General features: G+C 40.7%; 1 protein-coding gene and 1 long non-coding RNA gene across 6 annotated transcripts in view; one reads left to right on the forward strand and one right to left on the reverse strand.

Annotated features, from left to right (window-relative positions):
• Nucleotides 1-7,096, forward strand: part of LOC128685601 (fibroblast growth factor receptor-like 1) — a 77,707-nt gene extending 70,611 nt beyond the window's left edge. For both annotated transcript variants that reach the window (XM_070087737.1, XM_070087738.1), the window contains exon 9: nt 1,877-7,096. In XM_070087737.1, the coding sequence (XP_069943838.1) occupies nt 1,877-2,352 (476 nt within the window). In that variant the 3' untranslated portion in view covers nt 2,353-7,096. The remainder of the gene's footprint in view (nt 1-1,876) is intronic.
• LOC138853111 (uncharacterized) overlaps nt 1-16,489 on the reverse strand; it is a 37,007-nt gene that overhangs the window by 4,114 nt on the left and 16,404 nt on the right. For 3 of the 4 annotated variants that reach the window (XR_011392342.1, XR_011392340.1, XR_011392341.1), the window contains exons 3-5: nt 5,186-5,239; nt 2,093-2,305; nt 519-667 (exon numbers count right to left, since the gene is read on the reverse strand). This is a non-coding gene — a long non-coding RNA (uncharacterized lncRNA). Of the gene's footprint in view, nt 1-518; nt 668-2,092; nt 2,309-5,185; nt 5,240-16,489 lie in introns of all 4 variants that reach the window. The other variant, XR_011392343.1, reaches the window with a different exon arrangement.

Below are 16,489 nucleotides of genomic sequence, written 5' to 3' on the forward strand. Positions count from 1 at the left end.
TAGACATAGCTGTGTAGCAACCAGATGAAGAATTAGACATGTGCAACATTTGGGTATTTTTATTTGTAGACATTTTGCCAACCATTGGCTTTATCAATACAATAAAAGGACATAATATATGTACTTCAAATTATGTTCTTGTATTAATAAAGCCACTGGTTGGTGAAACATCTACAAATAAAGATACCCAGATGTTGTACATGTATTGAATTCATCATCTTGCTAGGGTTAAGCAGTAGACAAGCTACCTTGTACAGTCCCAAAACACATGTGGATGTCATCAATGACAAGGTCTTTAGAGATCAAATGGCACAACAAATGACCTGCAGTCTCGCCAGATACCCCACAATATTTATATTATACTATGAGTCCCTTATAGATCAAAGGCCCAGACAGGTCATTACTTTGGCTATTTATTTTTATGGTACAGCTCACATGTCAGGTGAATAGTCAACCTCTCCAGATGGTCAAGGGAGAATGTAACCTAATTATGCTAAACAAAACTAGATTGAACTGACCAGAGGTCCTCGGTGATCTTGGTTGTCAGAGCAATTGTTGTAGAGAGCCAGCCTAAAAGGAGATTTAGAAGGAATGAGGTATTCAGGCACATCTCCATTGGCTCCCCTTCCCCTCCATAAAGCCTGATTGTTGGGCTGTTTATGTGATTCTGTAATGAAAAAATTATGTAAGACAAGGTTCAGGTGCAGAGTTTGATCAAGGGACCCCCCTATAAGGGTTTTAATGTTAATACTGCACAACTATTTTGTATTATGAAACTATTATTAATTATTAAAATATTTACAAAACAGTGCTAATCTCCTACAAGCCATTCAACAATTATTATTAATACACTGGCAGTTTCCCACCAAGGCAGGGTGATCCAAAAAAGAAACATTTACACCATCATTCACACTATCACTGTCTTGCCAGAGGTAAACACATACAACACTTTAGATGTCAAAACAGCAAATATCCCAACCCCCTCCCTCCTTTAGAGTGTAGGCACTTTACTTCCCACCTCTAGGACTCGAGTCTGGCTAACCGGTTTCCTTGAATCCCTTCACAGAATATTACCCTGCTCACACTCCAACAGCTCAAGTCCCAAAAACCATTCATCTCCACTCACTCCTATCTAACATGCTCACATATGCCTGCTGTATGTCCAAACTTGCACACAAAATCTCCTTTATTCCATCCTTTCCTAGGACAACCCCTATCCTGCTTTCCCTCCACTACAGATTTGTACACCATGTCATCCTATTTTGCTCCATCCTCAGCCCTCCAATTAATACTTTTAGTAACTCCACACCTATTTCCACACTACAAATTCTCTGCATAACATTTATGCCACCATTGCCCTTAAGATATGGCATCTCCACTGCAACATTCACAACCCATGCTTCACACCCGCTTAAGTGTGTTGGTACCACTTAACTCTCATACGTTCCCTTTGCCTCCATGGATAACATTCTTTGTCTCCACATTATTATTATTATTATTATAATCAAAAAGAAGCGCTAAGCCACTTTGTCTCCACAGATGCCTCAATGCACCACCCACCTTTTTTTCCATTCATCAGTTCTATGGTTTACCCTTCCTTCACGTACCATCTGCCAACACGTCCACACCCAAATATCTGAACACATTCACTTCTTCCATACTCCCTCCCTCCAATCTGATATCCACTTTTTCGTTACCTATCTCATTTGCTACCCTCATCACATACTCTTATCTAAGTCTTGCCAAAATGTACATTCTATAGGCTTTTCAGACAGTGCCATGACCAATTTACAAACCTTCCCAAACAAATAGATGTAATAATTTTATGTAATCCTCTCAAATTTTAATTTTAATTTTAATTTTTGTTTTTCCTCAGATGAATCTTCAGATGGTAATACCTTAATGCTAGTGGTTGGTCTGGCTTGTGTAGTTTGTGTCATTCTAGTGATTATAGCAGTTGTGTTGGTACGAAGGGTACAGACCACTAAACCACCACCACCACCTGGCCCTAATGAGAGTGCCTTATTGCCTCCACCACCCATAAGTCAGGGCAAGATGCAGCCTCCATCTTCTCATCACCCACGTTACGTACCTGGTATACACAACACCCAGCAAGGGGCACCACATGGTCATGCTGTTGGTCCTGAGGGCCCTATGCTGCAATATGCTGGGGGTGTGGTGCATATCCCACCACAGTCAGCCATGGCAGGAGGTGGCCAAGGAGCTCAACCTATCATAGTTTATCAAGACCCAGCCACAGCTGCCTCTGTGTATATTGCACAACGACCACCAGCACCTGCAACATCTGCTGGAAGACCAGAGTACCAATACCAACACTTAGATGTTATATGATCATGGGACAGACTAGTTTAGTAGAAGCATGGTGCCTCAGAAATTATCTGTACACTCATGCTGGACTCTGTGCTCAGTTGGAATTAATCTGAATGTAGTGTCAAGTGTGTTTGCAGTTACTGCAAATAGAACACTGTTGAATTAAGGCACTGGACTGCCAGAAAATTGTAAACTGTATTTATATTAACACATTAACAAGAATCTGTGATAAAGATGAAAGTTACAAATTGATAAAGTATATGTTGAGTGACTTTTGTCATGTCCTCTAAATATATCTGCAGTTTATACAAATGCAGATGAAAGTTACAAAAAATTAGTATGCAGTTATTATAGGAAAAATATAAATCTAGTCTATCACAAAGCTGTTAGTTTTCCAAGACATTTTTATGCAGGGTGACTACATGGTTTATAACACATTATTCTTTAATTTTTTTTTATTTGACCAAGCATGACACGTACTTAGTTTATTATGCTCCTGCAAATATGAACTTGTAACAATTTTCATTATAGTAAATTCAGAATTAAGCTATGGCTGAAATGAGTATACTGTATTACAGTAGATTTATGTCATTTCTGATGTTGAAGTCTAGTCACAAAAACCATTTTGTCAATGGTTTTCAAATATCTATACATATGTACAGTATACCATAGATAGAATTATATTATGTATTAACTCATTCCATGTGTGAGGATGCTTTTACTGGTCCCTTGGGGAAAAAAAAATTGAAACTAAAAATATATTAAAGCAAGTACATCCTCAGACAGTATTTTTGATATGTGCCAAAGGAAGTAAAATGAACTGTAAATTATGATTAACTGTCTAAAAATTTAAGGGATTATTTGATATTCTAATTTATGTGATAATTAGGAATTATACTTTATGGGAAAGGCATATAAGATAAGAAATGCTGAGTAAAGTTTTGTAAATACTGCCTTGTTAATAATTCAAGCAATTATCTTGAATTACACCAGAAATATATGCATGCAAGAAGTAGACACTTTCCAGTATTGGTGGTGCTGTATATATCAGTTTTGTGCACCTTCTGGATTTATTGAAGTTGCAAAAAAATGGATAAACCTCTATGGGTTAAACCACCATTCACCAGTGAGGCTTATGATTTATTAGCTATGTTATTTTTCTCTTAATAAATTTTAATAGAGCACTTATATAGGTTTTACCTTACTCTGCTGCCTTACAAAAGTTGGATTTTTTATTTAGTTGCCATCTCATTCTTTGAATTTAACTAGCTTGCACTCAATACAAAAATAACTACTGGTAGGTAGCCACAAAGATCAGTGACTGCAGGTTATAATCCTATACACTAGCACCATTCAGGTGCAGGTCACTGCTGCCAGAGTTAACTCTGTACTGTCCAGTAATTTATATTACTTGCATCAACCTCATTAACATTCACCTTTTTACCCTTTGTTCATCCCTTTTAAGACTGAAATTTTATGGTGTTAAATGTCTTTAATTTATAGTCTCCATTGAATTTTGATAGACTGAGACATGTAAACAGGTCTGTACTTTATATTTTTCTTAACTTAATTTTCTATTCTTGATAACGTGTTTGATAATCTGTAAATACAATAGATTACATAATTGGTCACTTTTTTTCATAAGTCATGCACTCTTGTGAAATCCAGTTATAAGTTCAATTAACATTTTTTTTTTTTTTTACATTATTTTGGTACACTGCTTTTATTAATGTATATTATTTGGAATTACATATGTTTTTGTTTATGGAGGTTTTAGCTGAAACAGAAATGTGGAGCAGTTTATCTACCTACATGGAAGTGAAATATAAATCCATAGATGCCATCCACAATCAAAAAACAATATATACAGCAAATATTTGAATGCAGTTACACTGCATGTATTTTTGTAATTTTCCAACACCTCTGAAGAGCTGTGATGTTACAAAAGAAAAATATTACTGCTGTAGAAGTAAAAAGTCTCTTCATAGTGAGTGACATTATTTACAGTACAGTTACTGAACACCACAGTATTTGAAGGTATTATGAAGTGTGCAGTATTACTGGCATAGTGCAGTGTTCCATTTTTCCTTCAAGTTTACACCATATGCGTGTATACATTGCAACGCCAATGTTGTCATAAATAATAAACCAATAATGCAACTGTCAGCATCACTGTTGCCTCGATATTTTTTTAAATTATTCAGTACCTTAACTCTTTATGAAGCAAAATCAGGTAATTGTACAGTATGTAGTATCTGCTGTATACTTCAGTTCTAACACAATTTATAGATTCAGAATTTACTTTTATCATGGCTACATTTTTACTGAATATATATTAATAAGAAATCTAGAGAGCAAATCAGTGAGAAAGAATATATAATAAGGGGAAGGGGATAAGGAAAGTGAAGACAAAGAGTGAAAAAGACAATGAAAAAAAAAAAGGATCACATAGAAAGTAAACAAGTTTAGAAATATAAGATGTTAAGACAACCAAATAATAAATGTGTATCTAGTGTTTGATGGGATATAATCAGTGCGTCCTTCACTATAAATGACAAGCGTGGTTTTCAACTACAGTGAAAACAAAGCCTTTCTCTTAATGCTACATATTCACAGTTAACTACATATAAATATTGATTTATCACGGTTAAAGCAAAGGAATGCTACCTAGAACAATTGTGGTCTTGTCTTCAAGCATGCAGAAACTAATGCACTGTAATAAACTGGAAAACACACTTGCTATGTGGAGAATGGGTTGCCATGCAAGGTGAGGGTACGTTGACAGCCACAATACATATTGCCCTTGTGTACTACAAGGCTCCAAATTAAAGAAATCTCAACTTTGGTTACATACCATATATTCAAACTAAACTTGAGTTTTAGATGTTGATCCAGTTTTGTGGTCTCCCTGTAAAATAAAATTTGCATGAGAGTCTATGCTCATATTGAAGTTGTTTCAATAATGTGGTTATAGATTTAGTATTTTAAGTTATTAAAATTAGATACAGTACTCTACTAAAATAATTTATGCCAATTTGATTTCATAATTAAAATTTTATCATTATCTAATATTGTTGAGATTATCAGAATAAAAGTACAGCATTCATTTATGGGTAAGATTATTATATTTCATACAGTAAATATTTAACAGCATATGATAACAGCATTTTATATTTGAAGCCAAACAGTGACAAGTAAGATTAAATTTTTTTTTTAGCTATATAACTGCAGTTACAGTTCATTGCCATGTAATACAAGTGTGACCTTCACGTGTTGTGATTTGACACCAGTTTGTTGCCAACAACCAGTATAATAGTCACGTGTTGTGGTTTGACACCAATGTGTAGCAAAGAACCACTGTAATATATTTAGAAAAGGATAACCCTTTCTGCCGTAATTATCCTAGATTAATGCAACAGTGTATAGCCTGTCTTAGCAATAGATTGTCAGCATATTTACTGTCTACATTATGTTATGCAAGTGCGTATGCATGCATATACAGCATAAAGGAAACAAAATGAGCAAGCAGACAGGGAAAACTTCACAGTAACCTACCACCCCCAGAACAAGCTTGATAACTCACACACTGCCGTGTTCAGTGACTCACCCTAATTTAGAGAACAGCTTAACATCTTTGAAACAAAACAATATGCACAGATGATTAGTTTTTGTGATACTAGCATGGATTGTATATTAGTTAAACTATTCAGAGAAAATTATACAACAAAAACAAATAGGAGGGCATGTGAGGTATTTCCATGTACAGTCATCCCTTCAAATTTGCAAGTGGCTTTATGCCTACAGATCCTGTGAAACTAAACACTGAAAAATGAAAATTTAAGTCTGGACAACAAATTCTGTTAAGGATTTGGACTCATTTTGTTTCAGATTATTATAACTATCTCTTTAATATACTGATCTAATTTTGTTAATATGGACAGTTATAGAATTAATAGAGAGAGAGATTTGGGCATAGGAAAGTCAGTGAGCCAGAAAAAATTTGGATAACTAAATTTATTTACATTTAATTGAAATCCACAAATTTTCAGGGATGACTGTATCAAAAATACACATAGATTACTGTATATTTCAGACAACCATTGACTCAGTATTCAAATACTTAATGTACAGTGACAGAAGTCCACAATACTGAATATTATGGCTATCCTATTACCTGTTCCATAGAACTCAGTGTAATTTTATATATCCAGAATACTAGTAGTATAACACCTTGTAATCATGTACAGTATTGTAATGAAGTAGATTATTTGGATATAAAGAAGTTTTCTATAATGTAATGGAGGAAGTCTGTTATAATGAATTTCCAGATAAGTGTCCAAGATATGCTCCATTATGGCTCTGTCCATGTAATCAAAATGAGTCATGTCCAGGATCACCAATGATGTACAGGAAATCCAGCCTCTCCCAGTTCTTTATAAAGCAACCGTCCACTGTATTTTTTCTGCATCACAGGGGTGTCATGACAATGTACTGGCAGAGAAAACATCTGCATTACAACTTATTAGACTAACACCTGAGAATGTCAATGACTTACATAATACTTACAAGCAAGCTAAGCTAAAAATGTATACCTCAATCTTCCTGTATTAGTATACAATTTTAATAAAGATTCTTGGTTCAGTATCCCTGTGAAGCTTCAGAAAACTGTACATACAGTACTGTGTAAATTATATATATATAAAAAATACACATACACACTAATTGATGTGTTCCACAATGGCATGTCAATAAATGTGAAGATTGCTTATGTCATTTATTACAACCTACTCCTTGTTACAGCACTCATTAAGAGTATGTTTAAAATAATGCATTAGCTCTTGATGCTTGGTATACAAAGTATAAAATTACAGCTTATGCTGTAAGGTTTTCCTAAGACTTAAGTAGATTTTATAAGATCAAGATGATTATTCTATTCTAGGGATCACAGAGCACCAGGGGAATAGGAACAAGAGGGTAGTTTCAAGTCCTTGGATCAAGAGCACTTTGTTGGAATCAAGTAATCTTGATGCATACAGGATTGGATTGAACCTGAATGTCCCCCACTTCATAGGCACTATACAATCTCTATGGATTTTAGTGCTTTCCCCTGGCTAAAATAAATTATTACATTCATAGGGAGATACTGGAGTTCAAAGGGTCATCTGAACTGTGATGTCACCACACTTCTGTGAAGACAACAAGTGAAAGAAAGAATGTATTTTTCTCTTGGGTTACCCTGTCTTGGTGGGAGACCAAGAGTGCCGATTTTCCAGTACCTTTGGTTTCACTGCCGGCTTATCCATTTTGCCAGATCAACAGAAGTTATGTAATAATTCAGCAATACACCTCAGACCCACTAATTATACACCTGTGTCTCTAAAGCACCATTGTTTATTAATTATTGTACTTATCTTTTTAAACAATTCATTCAAGCAAAGTTGTTTAAGGATCTTTGAGCTTTCCTTATTTAATTTTTCATGCATCAAATAAAGATTCATTAGCTCTTGTTCCATTACAAATTATTATTATTATTATAATCAAAAAGAAGCGCTAAGCCACAAGGGCTATACAGCGCTGCAGGGTAGGGAAGGAAGCAAGGGAATTGGATGGCAGAAGGGAGGGGGGATGATCAGCAGGTTACAGAAAACAGCGGGGCAGGGGATAGTACGGGGGTAGAGGGTAGCAAGAGATTCAAGTAGAAAGGGCTGAAAGTATCAGAATTTGTGAAGTAAGTCAGTCGTTGTCAAAAAGTCAATGAGAGAGTCCGGATGAAAGGTGGGTCCATCAGCGAGAAGGGAAGGTAAAGAGAGAGCAGCGGGGCGAAGACGACGACAGAGGTAAATTCTGCGTGCTCGTTGATAAAGTGGGCAGTCCAACAGAATGTGGCTGACTGATAATGGAGCTTGGCAATTCTCACAGAGAGGAGCAAGACGCCTCTCCATGAGATATCCATGAGTAAGACGAGTATGGCCAATGCGAAGACGGGAGAGAGTAGTCTCCCAACCTCGACACTGGTGATAAGAAGACGGCCAGTAACCTATACTCGGTTTAATAGACTGAAGTTTGTTGCCGAGCATAGTAGACCAACGTTGTTGCCAACGGGTGTGAAGGTGGGAAGATATTACAGCAAAATAGTCCGTACATGGAATACCTCTATAAGAAACTGGTAGGTCATGTACTGCTGACCGCGCAGCAGTGTCTGCCTGTTCATTGCCCTGTACGTCAACATGACCAGGGACCCAACAAAAAACAATATCTTTATGCTTGGTAAAGATGCGGCGTAGCCAAAGTTGGATACGGAGGACTAAGGGGTGAGGTGTATCAAATTTTTGTATAGCCTGTAAAGCACTAAGGGAGTCTGAGACAACCACAAATGATGACACAGGCATAGATGCAATACGGATAAGTGCTGTAAGGATGGCATATAATTCAGCAGTAAAAATACTAGCCGAAGATAGTAAATGCCCTTGTACGATGCTGTCCGGAAACACTGCTGCGAATCCTACGCCGTCAGAAGACTTAGAGCCATCTGTGTACACAGCAATGGCATGAGAATGAGAGTGAAAGTGGTCAAGAAAAAGAGAGCGGGAAGCGACCGTAGACAGTTGGGCTTTCGAGCAAGGGAGGGAGAAAGAACAGACTCGAACAGCTGGAACTTCCCAGGGGGGTAGGGAAAAATGAGATGCTACATGTACATAGAAAGGTGGTAGTTGAAGAGAAGACAAGAGCGAATGAAGGCGAAGAGAGAAGGGACGGAGTAAGCAGGGGCGGCGAACAAATAAAGAATGTCTACTAATATCAGTGACCATTCTATAAATGGAAGGATTGCGGAGATCATGAGAGCGTACATAGTAGCGCAGGCAATGGGCATCACGGCGATCGGATAAGGATGGAACGTTCGCTTCTGCATAGAGGCTTTCGACAGGGGAAGAGCGAAAAGCACCAAGGCATAAACGTAATCCTTGGTGATGAATGGGGTTAAGGCTAGAGAGAGTAGCAGGAGATGCCGCTGAATAGATCTGGTCACCATAATCAAGTTTCGATAAAATAAGGGTGGAATGTAGGTGAAGGAGGGTTCGACGATCAGCTCCCCACGAAAGATGAGCAAGGGTTTTAAGAAGGTTCAGCCGGCTGTGACAAGTTGCCTTCAGAGAGGTAATGTGAGGTTTCCAGGATAACCTACGATCAAAGAGGAGGCCCAGAAACTTGACTGTATCACATTCAGGGATACGGGAGCCATAGAGGTACAAAGGATGATCGGAGATGACAGAGCGTCTAGTGAAAGTGATTTGGTGGGTTTTAGTGCTGGAAAATTTAAACCCATGCGTGGTGGCCCAATTGGAAACACGGTCGACTGCATGCTGGAGAGAAACTGTAAGGAGGTGACAGTCAGCGCCTGCACAGGCAATAGCGAAGTCATCAACATAGAGTGATGACCAAATATTTGATGGAAGACTAGAGGCCAAATCATTAATAGCAAGGAGAAAAAGTGTTGTGCTCAGAACACATCCCTGGGGGACACCTTCAGCTTGGATAAAGTCCGGGGAGAGCACATTATTAACCCGAACACGGAAATGCCTGTCAGTTAAAAAGTTCTTAAGGAAGGATGGTAGATTGCCTCGAAGGCCTAAGGAGTGGGCTTGGGCTAAAATATTATACCTCCAAGTTGTGTCATATGCCTTCTCAAGGTCAAAAAATATGGCAATAACCGAGTGGTTATTCGCAAAGGCATTACGAACATACGTATCCAAGCGCAGTAAGGGGTCTATGGTAGAACGTCCCTTACGAAAGCCATATTGACGAGTGGAGAGACTGTTGTGTGTCTCTAAATACCACACTAAACGTCTATTTACTAGACGTTCCATTACTTTGCAAACTGCACTGGTAAGAGCAATGGGACGATAGTGGGAGGTTTCATGTCCCGTAGTGCCTGGTTTGCGGAAAGGGAGAACAATGGCGGATTTCCACAGCTGTGGAAGAACTCCTTGTGACCAAATAAGATTGTAAAGGCGTAATAGGACTGCAAGGGCTGACTGATGTAAATGTTGTAGCATACGAATATGAATGTCGTCGGGCCCAGCTGCAGATGATCGACAAGCTGAGAGTGTTGCCTCCAGTTCTTGAAGTGTAAAAGGCACATTATACTGTTCTTCTCTGAGAGAAGAAAAGTCCAAGGGTGCTAACTCTCTGGCAGACTTTGAGGAAAGAAATGAGGGGCATACATGGAGTCCCTGAGAAATATGGACCAGATGATTGCCAATTTCATTGGCAACATCTAGTGGGTTTGCTATATCAACACCGGCAACCCGCAGAACAGGAGCCGGGTCAGGAGAATATTTACCACTCAGTTTTCGTACTTTTTTCCAGACTGCACTCAGAGGAAGCAGAGGTGATGGTGGAGACATAATCTCGCCAGCAAGTGCGTTTAGCGTCACGGATGACACGGCGAGCGATCGCACGCTTCTGTTTAAAATCAAGGAGTCGCTCTGTGGTTCTATTGTACCGGTACCTGCCCCATGCAGAGCGTTTCAAACGTACTGCACGAGCACAAGCAGGAGACCACCAAGGCACGCATTTCTGAGAATGCCTGCCCGAAGTTTGGGGTATAGAATGAGAAGCTGCGGTGAAAACGGAGGACGAGAAGAGGTGTAAAAGATCATCGATGGAGGACGAAGAAGGAACCTCTTTAAAAACAGTCAGGTGTGAGTAAAGGTTCCAATTTGCCCGATTAAATTGCCAGCGTGGGGTGCGAAGAGGTGGCGAATATGAAGGGGAAGTAAGAATGATTGGGAAATGATCACTGTCATGTAAGTCCGGGAGAACAGACCAAGTGAAGTCTAATGCGGCGGAGGAAGAGCAAACTGAGAGATCGATGCAAGAGAGAGTATGAGTCCGAGGATCAAAATGGGTGTGAGTACCTGTATTTAAAACATGGAGGGGGTGGGTGGCAAGAAAAGCCTCTAACTGAATTCCACGGGAATCACAGTGAGACCCCCCCCAGAGGAAATGGTGGGCATTAAAATCACCAAGTAACAGAATCGGTGGCGGTAATGACGAAACAAGGAAGGCAAAATCCGGAATAGATAATGCCCGAGAAGGAGAGAGATATAAAGAACAGAGCGTATACCACCTATGTAAGTGGATACGGGCTGCTGTGTAATGCAGCGAAGTATGAACAAATAGCTGATGGTACGGAATATCAGTGCGGAGAAGAAGGGCACTTTCATTAAAGGTCCCATCAGGAAAAGGATCTGAAGAATACAATAAATTATAGCCTGAGATGTGAGAAATAACAGCAGAGTGTAATTTTGGTTCCTGTAAGCAAACACCAACAGGGGCAAACTGGTAGAGTAACATCTGAAGCTCACCCCGATTACCCCTGAGGCCGCGTATATTCCACTGTAAAAAGGCCATGATTGGCAATGATAAAGATATTTGAAATCCGCAGGTAAGGGTTCCTACGGACTAGAAGGGTTAGAAAAGTCCACATGCGGAGGCAGTGGAAAATGTTCAAGCAGCGAAGGAACGGTGCGCTGTGAAGAAAGGAGTTGCGCAGATGGAGCAGAGGAGAGAGAAAGAGCGGAAGGTGGATCAGTGTCCATTGATGGTTTGGTCTCTGCAATATATTCAGAGATTGCTTCAAGTGTTTCGGAATTCAGAGATGTCGTATGGGAGACAATATTGGGAATGGTAGGGGGAGGATGAGTAAAGATTGGAACTGTATTGGACTGTACCAAGGTAGGGGGGGGGCGAAAGGGTGGAGGGAACTGGAGAAGCGTGGCAGGGGACAGAAGAGACAGGAACCTGGGAGGTGGCAGAAGAGGAAGAAACTTGGGAGGGAACAGGGGAGGAAGGTACATTACGAGGAGGAGGGTGAACCTCTGCATTTGTAACTGAGCCAGTGAGAGGGGAAGAACTAGGGACAGAGACAGGGAGGGTAAAATGAGGAGGTGGAAGATGGGTAGGAGGTGTTACCGGACCTTTTTTTGACTTTTGAGAAGTAGAGGGACGATTGGGAAGAGGTGTCGTACGAGGTCTCGTCGATACTGAGGCTTGTAAGAGAGAACTCGAAGAAGCGAGATTAGACTGAGGCGTTGAAGTAGGGACGTCTGAGCCGAGGACAGCAAAAGGATTAGATACAGGAGTGATTATGGGAGAGGTAACCACAGAGGTGGGTGTAGAAGATGGGATACCAGAAGTGGGGGGACGTTTTGAAACACGGGAATAAGAAACACGTGGGAGTCTCCCTTGGAGGCGGAGATGAGAAACTGCCATGGCATAAGGGAGACCTTCTGTCTCTTTGAGGTAACGGATTTCCCGCTCGTTTAAATAGACCTGACAACGGCGAGAGTACGAAGGGTGAGCCTCATGACAGTTAAGGCAAGAGGGAGATCGATTGCAAGACGTATTAGAATGGTCATCGGCACCACAGACTGGGCATTCGGCGATAGATCTGCAATATTTCGCTGGATGGCCAAATCGCCAGCAATTTCTACACTGTTGTGGTGTAGGGATCACCTTTCGAACTTGTAACCGATGTCCTGCTATATAAACTGAGGATGGGAGTTCTCGGCTGTCAAAAGTTAAACGAGCCACATTGCTAGGGTATCGTCTCCGCCCACGGGCAGGAAGAACGTAAGTGTCTACCTTGAGGATTGGGAGATCTTGGAGTTCCAGCTGTTCTAGAATGTCGGTGCCACATGTCTGGAAATTTTGTTGAACTATGGTATGGGGCAGAATGACGGTACCACTACAAGAATTGAGGGAATGATGTTTTTCAAGGGTGACAGGAACAGTATCTATATGGGAAAGACGAGAGAGCTCACGAGCCTGGGTAGCATTCTGTACGGTAATGATGCGCGTACCGCTCTTAAGAGCATGAAAAGAAATATCTTTACCAACATGGCGTAGGAGTGCCTTGCCAATACTATGGTCAGAAAGATAGGCAGTAGAGGAAGTTGGTCGTAAAGTGAAGAATTTAGTCCACTGTTCAGTCTGAAACTGAGAGTGGAAAGGTAGTGAAGGACGTGTCGATCGTTTCTGAGAAGAACGAGAAGGTGAAGGTGGAGAAGTATCATCAGCAGGTAATTGTCGTTGACGTTTAGGCGTGGGACCAGAGTTGGTCCGACGTGGAACGGGTCGGCGATTTGAAAATTGCCGCACCGTAGAGGGAGAGGCCGGAAGCATAGTCAGAGGAGAGCGAAGGTCTGATAAATCGAAGGAGTCAGTTGAGGCCTCAGTACCTGAAGCGGGTGAGGAAACAGCACCGGCAATAGGTACAGAGGCATGAGGAATGTCTGAAGAGTGGTCCAAAGACGAGGCAGGCGGGGTCAGAACGGGGTGCGGTATCAAGAAGGGGCCCGGGGGTACCAGGTTCATGGACTAGGGCTGCCATGGTTAGGTTACTTCTTTCTTTTTGTTTTTAAGAAAAAAAAAGAAAGAAGAAAAGAAAATAAAAATAAAAAAAAGAAAAAAAAAGGGGGGACCGGGGAGGGATAGGTCCTAGGAGGAATGAAAGGGCCAGAAATCTCCCTCCGCGCCCAAGAGGACCTCAGCACCGCAAGTAGCGCAGATGCAGCATGGAACCCGTGCCATACCCTACCCATCATGCTAGTAAACTAACAATCCGGGATAGCAACCTCACATCTGCCGAGCTACCTCGGTGGACAAAAGAGAGGGCGGCCGGATATCCGCCACAAAGCATACCTCCTTCGGCCACCACCCCCGGAATCCGAAAGGTGGCTTCCAGAGATACACTCGTCGCCCGAAAGACACCCAAAGCTACTCCGGGATACCGGAGAGGGATCGGGACATCCCCAGGCGATCCAGATTCCACGGCAAACTACGCCACCGCTAAGAACCTCAACGGAATGGGATGGACCCCGGTATCCTTTCTCCTACCCAGGAACTAGCGTGCCTGTGGGAGAAATCCCAAAGGACAAAAAGAGGAAGGGCAAAAGGGAGGAGTGGGGAGGAGGAGGAGGAAAGGAAAAAGGGGAGGATGGGGAGGATGGGATAGGGGAGGGGAGATTGGGGGGTAATTAGGTTCGGTCTGAGGAAGAAGACCGATAGGTCTAATTCCTCAGACCAAGAGCCTCTTCACCACGCCAAGGAGCCCCCCTTGAAGAGGTTTCCATTACAAAGGTACATTGTTCTAGCTCTTTGAATAATTACTTGGCAATTTGATTAACTTGTTAAAACTGTGTCTTTCAGCTACACTGCTGATACTTGCATCTTTTTTTTTTTTTTTTTTTTTTAAAGCTTTAGCTAGGGTTAAATGCCAAACAAATTTCTTAATCAAAATAAGGTTTCATACCGTACACTGTACTTTGGCCCTACTAGGCCTAGTTCAATGTAGTAAGGTATGTATAGTAATGAAAACTATACAAGCAGGTAAAAAAAAAAATGTAGAATGATGTTTTCTTACTTTAAATTCTGGGTGCTGGTGCGTGTTGATCTTGAAAAGTATGGTGAGGGCTGCTATGGCCCTACTGGGCCAAGGTGGATAGGTATAGATCTTGTGTTCTGCAACTTTACCAATATAATGCAACATCTTACACATTTCTTGGAGTGTTAACTGTTTAGTAGAGGTTCTTTACCTCATTCTTGTCTGTTATCTGCTACTCTTTTAACTGAAAACTGAGCACCTCAAACAGTGTTTGTAGTCGGTTCATCATCATTTATGTCTTCTGCCTGCATATTTTCCAACCCCTCACCTGTCAATGTCCGAGCCACAGTAATAAATTCCTGGACTTGGCTCTCTGAGGGAAAAACCTATGAAATTATTCACCACACTAGGCCATAATCTTCCCCAGACTGGATTTATTGCTGATTCTGGAACTTCATCCTGTGACATTTTTACCAGGGTTATTGACTGCAATGTTAAAAAGTATGCTAAAAGTCTGGCATCGCTGTCTCTGCATTGTCATCCACTGCTGCCATGAGTTTCTGCATGGCCTTGTATTGTGTAGTGGCAGTTAAATGGCATAATCTTAACTGTATCAAAGATGCTTCATTTGAGTGCAAAAAACAACCTTCACATCTGGGTACACACCTTACAAGGCTCAAGCATAGCTACAGGAATCATCAGGAGTGATGAGAATCTTGAAAAGTTCTTTCTCCTCTAGGTACAACTTCACTACAGGAATACAATAATGCTCAAATCACTCAACAAACAAGGCTTCACTCATAGATGCTGCCTTGTTGGCCTGCAAAGCAGTTTTGGCTGTCTTTAAAAACACAAGGAAAATGTTAGTGATAAATTATAAATTAGCAAAGGTTTGCATTTAAAATCACATGACCTATTAGTAAAGAGCAAGCTGAAACAATACTTTGCTGCCTTAAATCCAGATGCAATTTTCTTTTGCTTTCTGTGAATTCTTGACTATGTCTTCTTCCAAAAGAATAATGTCTCATTAGCCTTAAACACCTGCTCAAGTTTGAAGCCAGCCTCAGAAATAACCTTCCAAAGGGCAGAGAAATTGCTGGTGGCAGTGTGGTCAGCTGATGCCTTTTCCCCTCACCATCTAAGATTTGTATTATGCAGCCACTTTAAAGTGATTAAGTTATCAAAACTAAATGAATGCTATTGTGAAAGCTTTTCTTTCTGATGGGTTTTCTCCCTTAACCTATGGGACCCTTGAGGGGTCCCATAGGTTAAGAGAGCATACAGCATACTGCAACTGGTGAGGGGCTCTTGATCTAGGGAATTGGATCTGTGTTCCAGTTCCCAGAATTGAGTCTGAATGCCTTCTATCCTCCTCCCACAGGTGCTGAATAATCTCTGCGGGTTTAGTGTTCCTCCATGATAATACGTAATAATAATAATCCTATGGGAACTGAATGGAACAACTTTTCTTGTTTTCTGCTCGGTTCACATATTCACTAACTTTTCTTTCTGTCTTATTCACTTGTATTGACCTCTCTGTTATTCACTTCAGTAGGTCACAAATTGGATTACTCAATTACACAAACTCTTACCTTCATCTTCGGATATTTTGAGCTTAATACATGTTGATAGTGTAAGCGTCAGTATGAATGCTAATATGATTTGGGTCATCAGGGTTGCTAATGATAAACCATACCACAGGCGGGATTGAACCCGCGGTCAGAGAGTCTGCAATCGTGTCATTACGATTTCGTGAGTCATCTTGCTAAT

Source organism: Cherax quadricarinatus, chromosome 23 (assembly GCF_038502225.1).
Source record: "Cherax quadricarinatus isolate ZL_2023a chromosome 23, ASM3850222v1, whole genome shotgun sequence".
Taxonomy (NCBI): Eukaryota; Metazoa; Arthropoda; class Malacostraca; order Decapoda; family Parastacidae; genus Cherax; species Cherax quadricarinatus.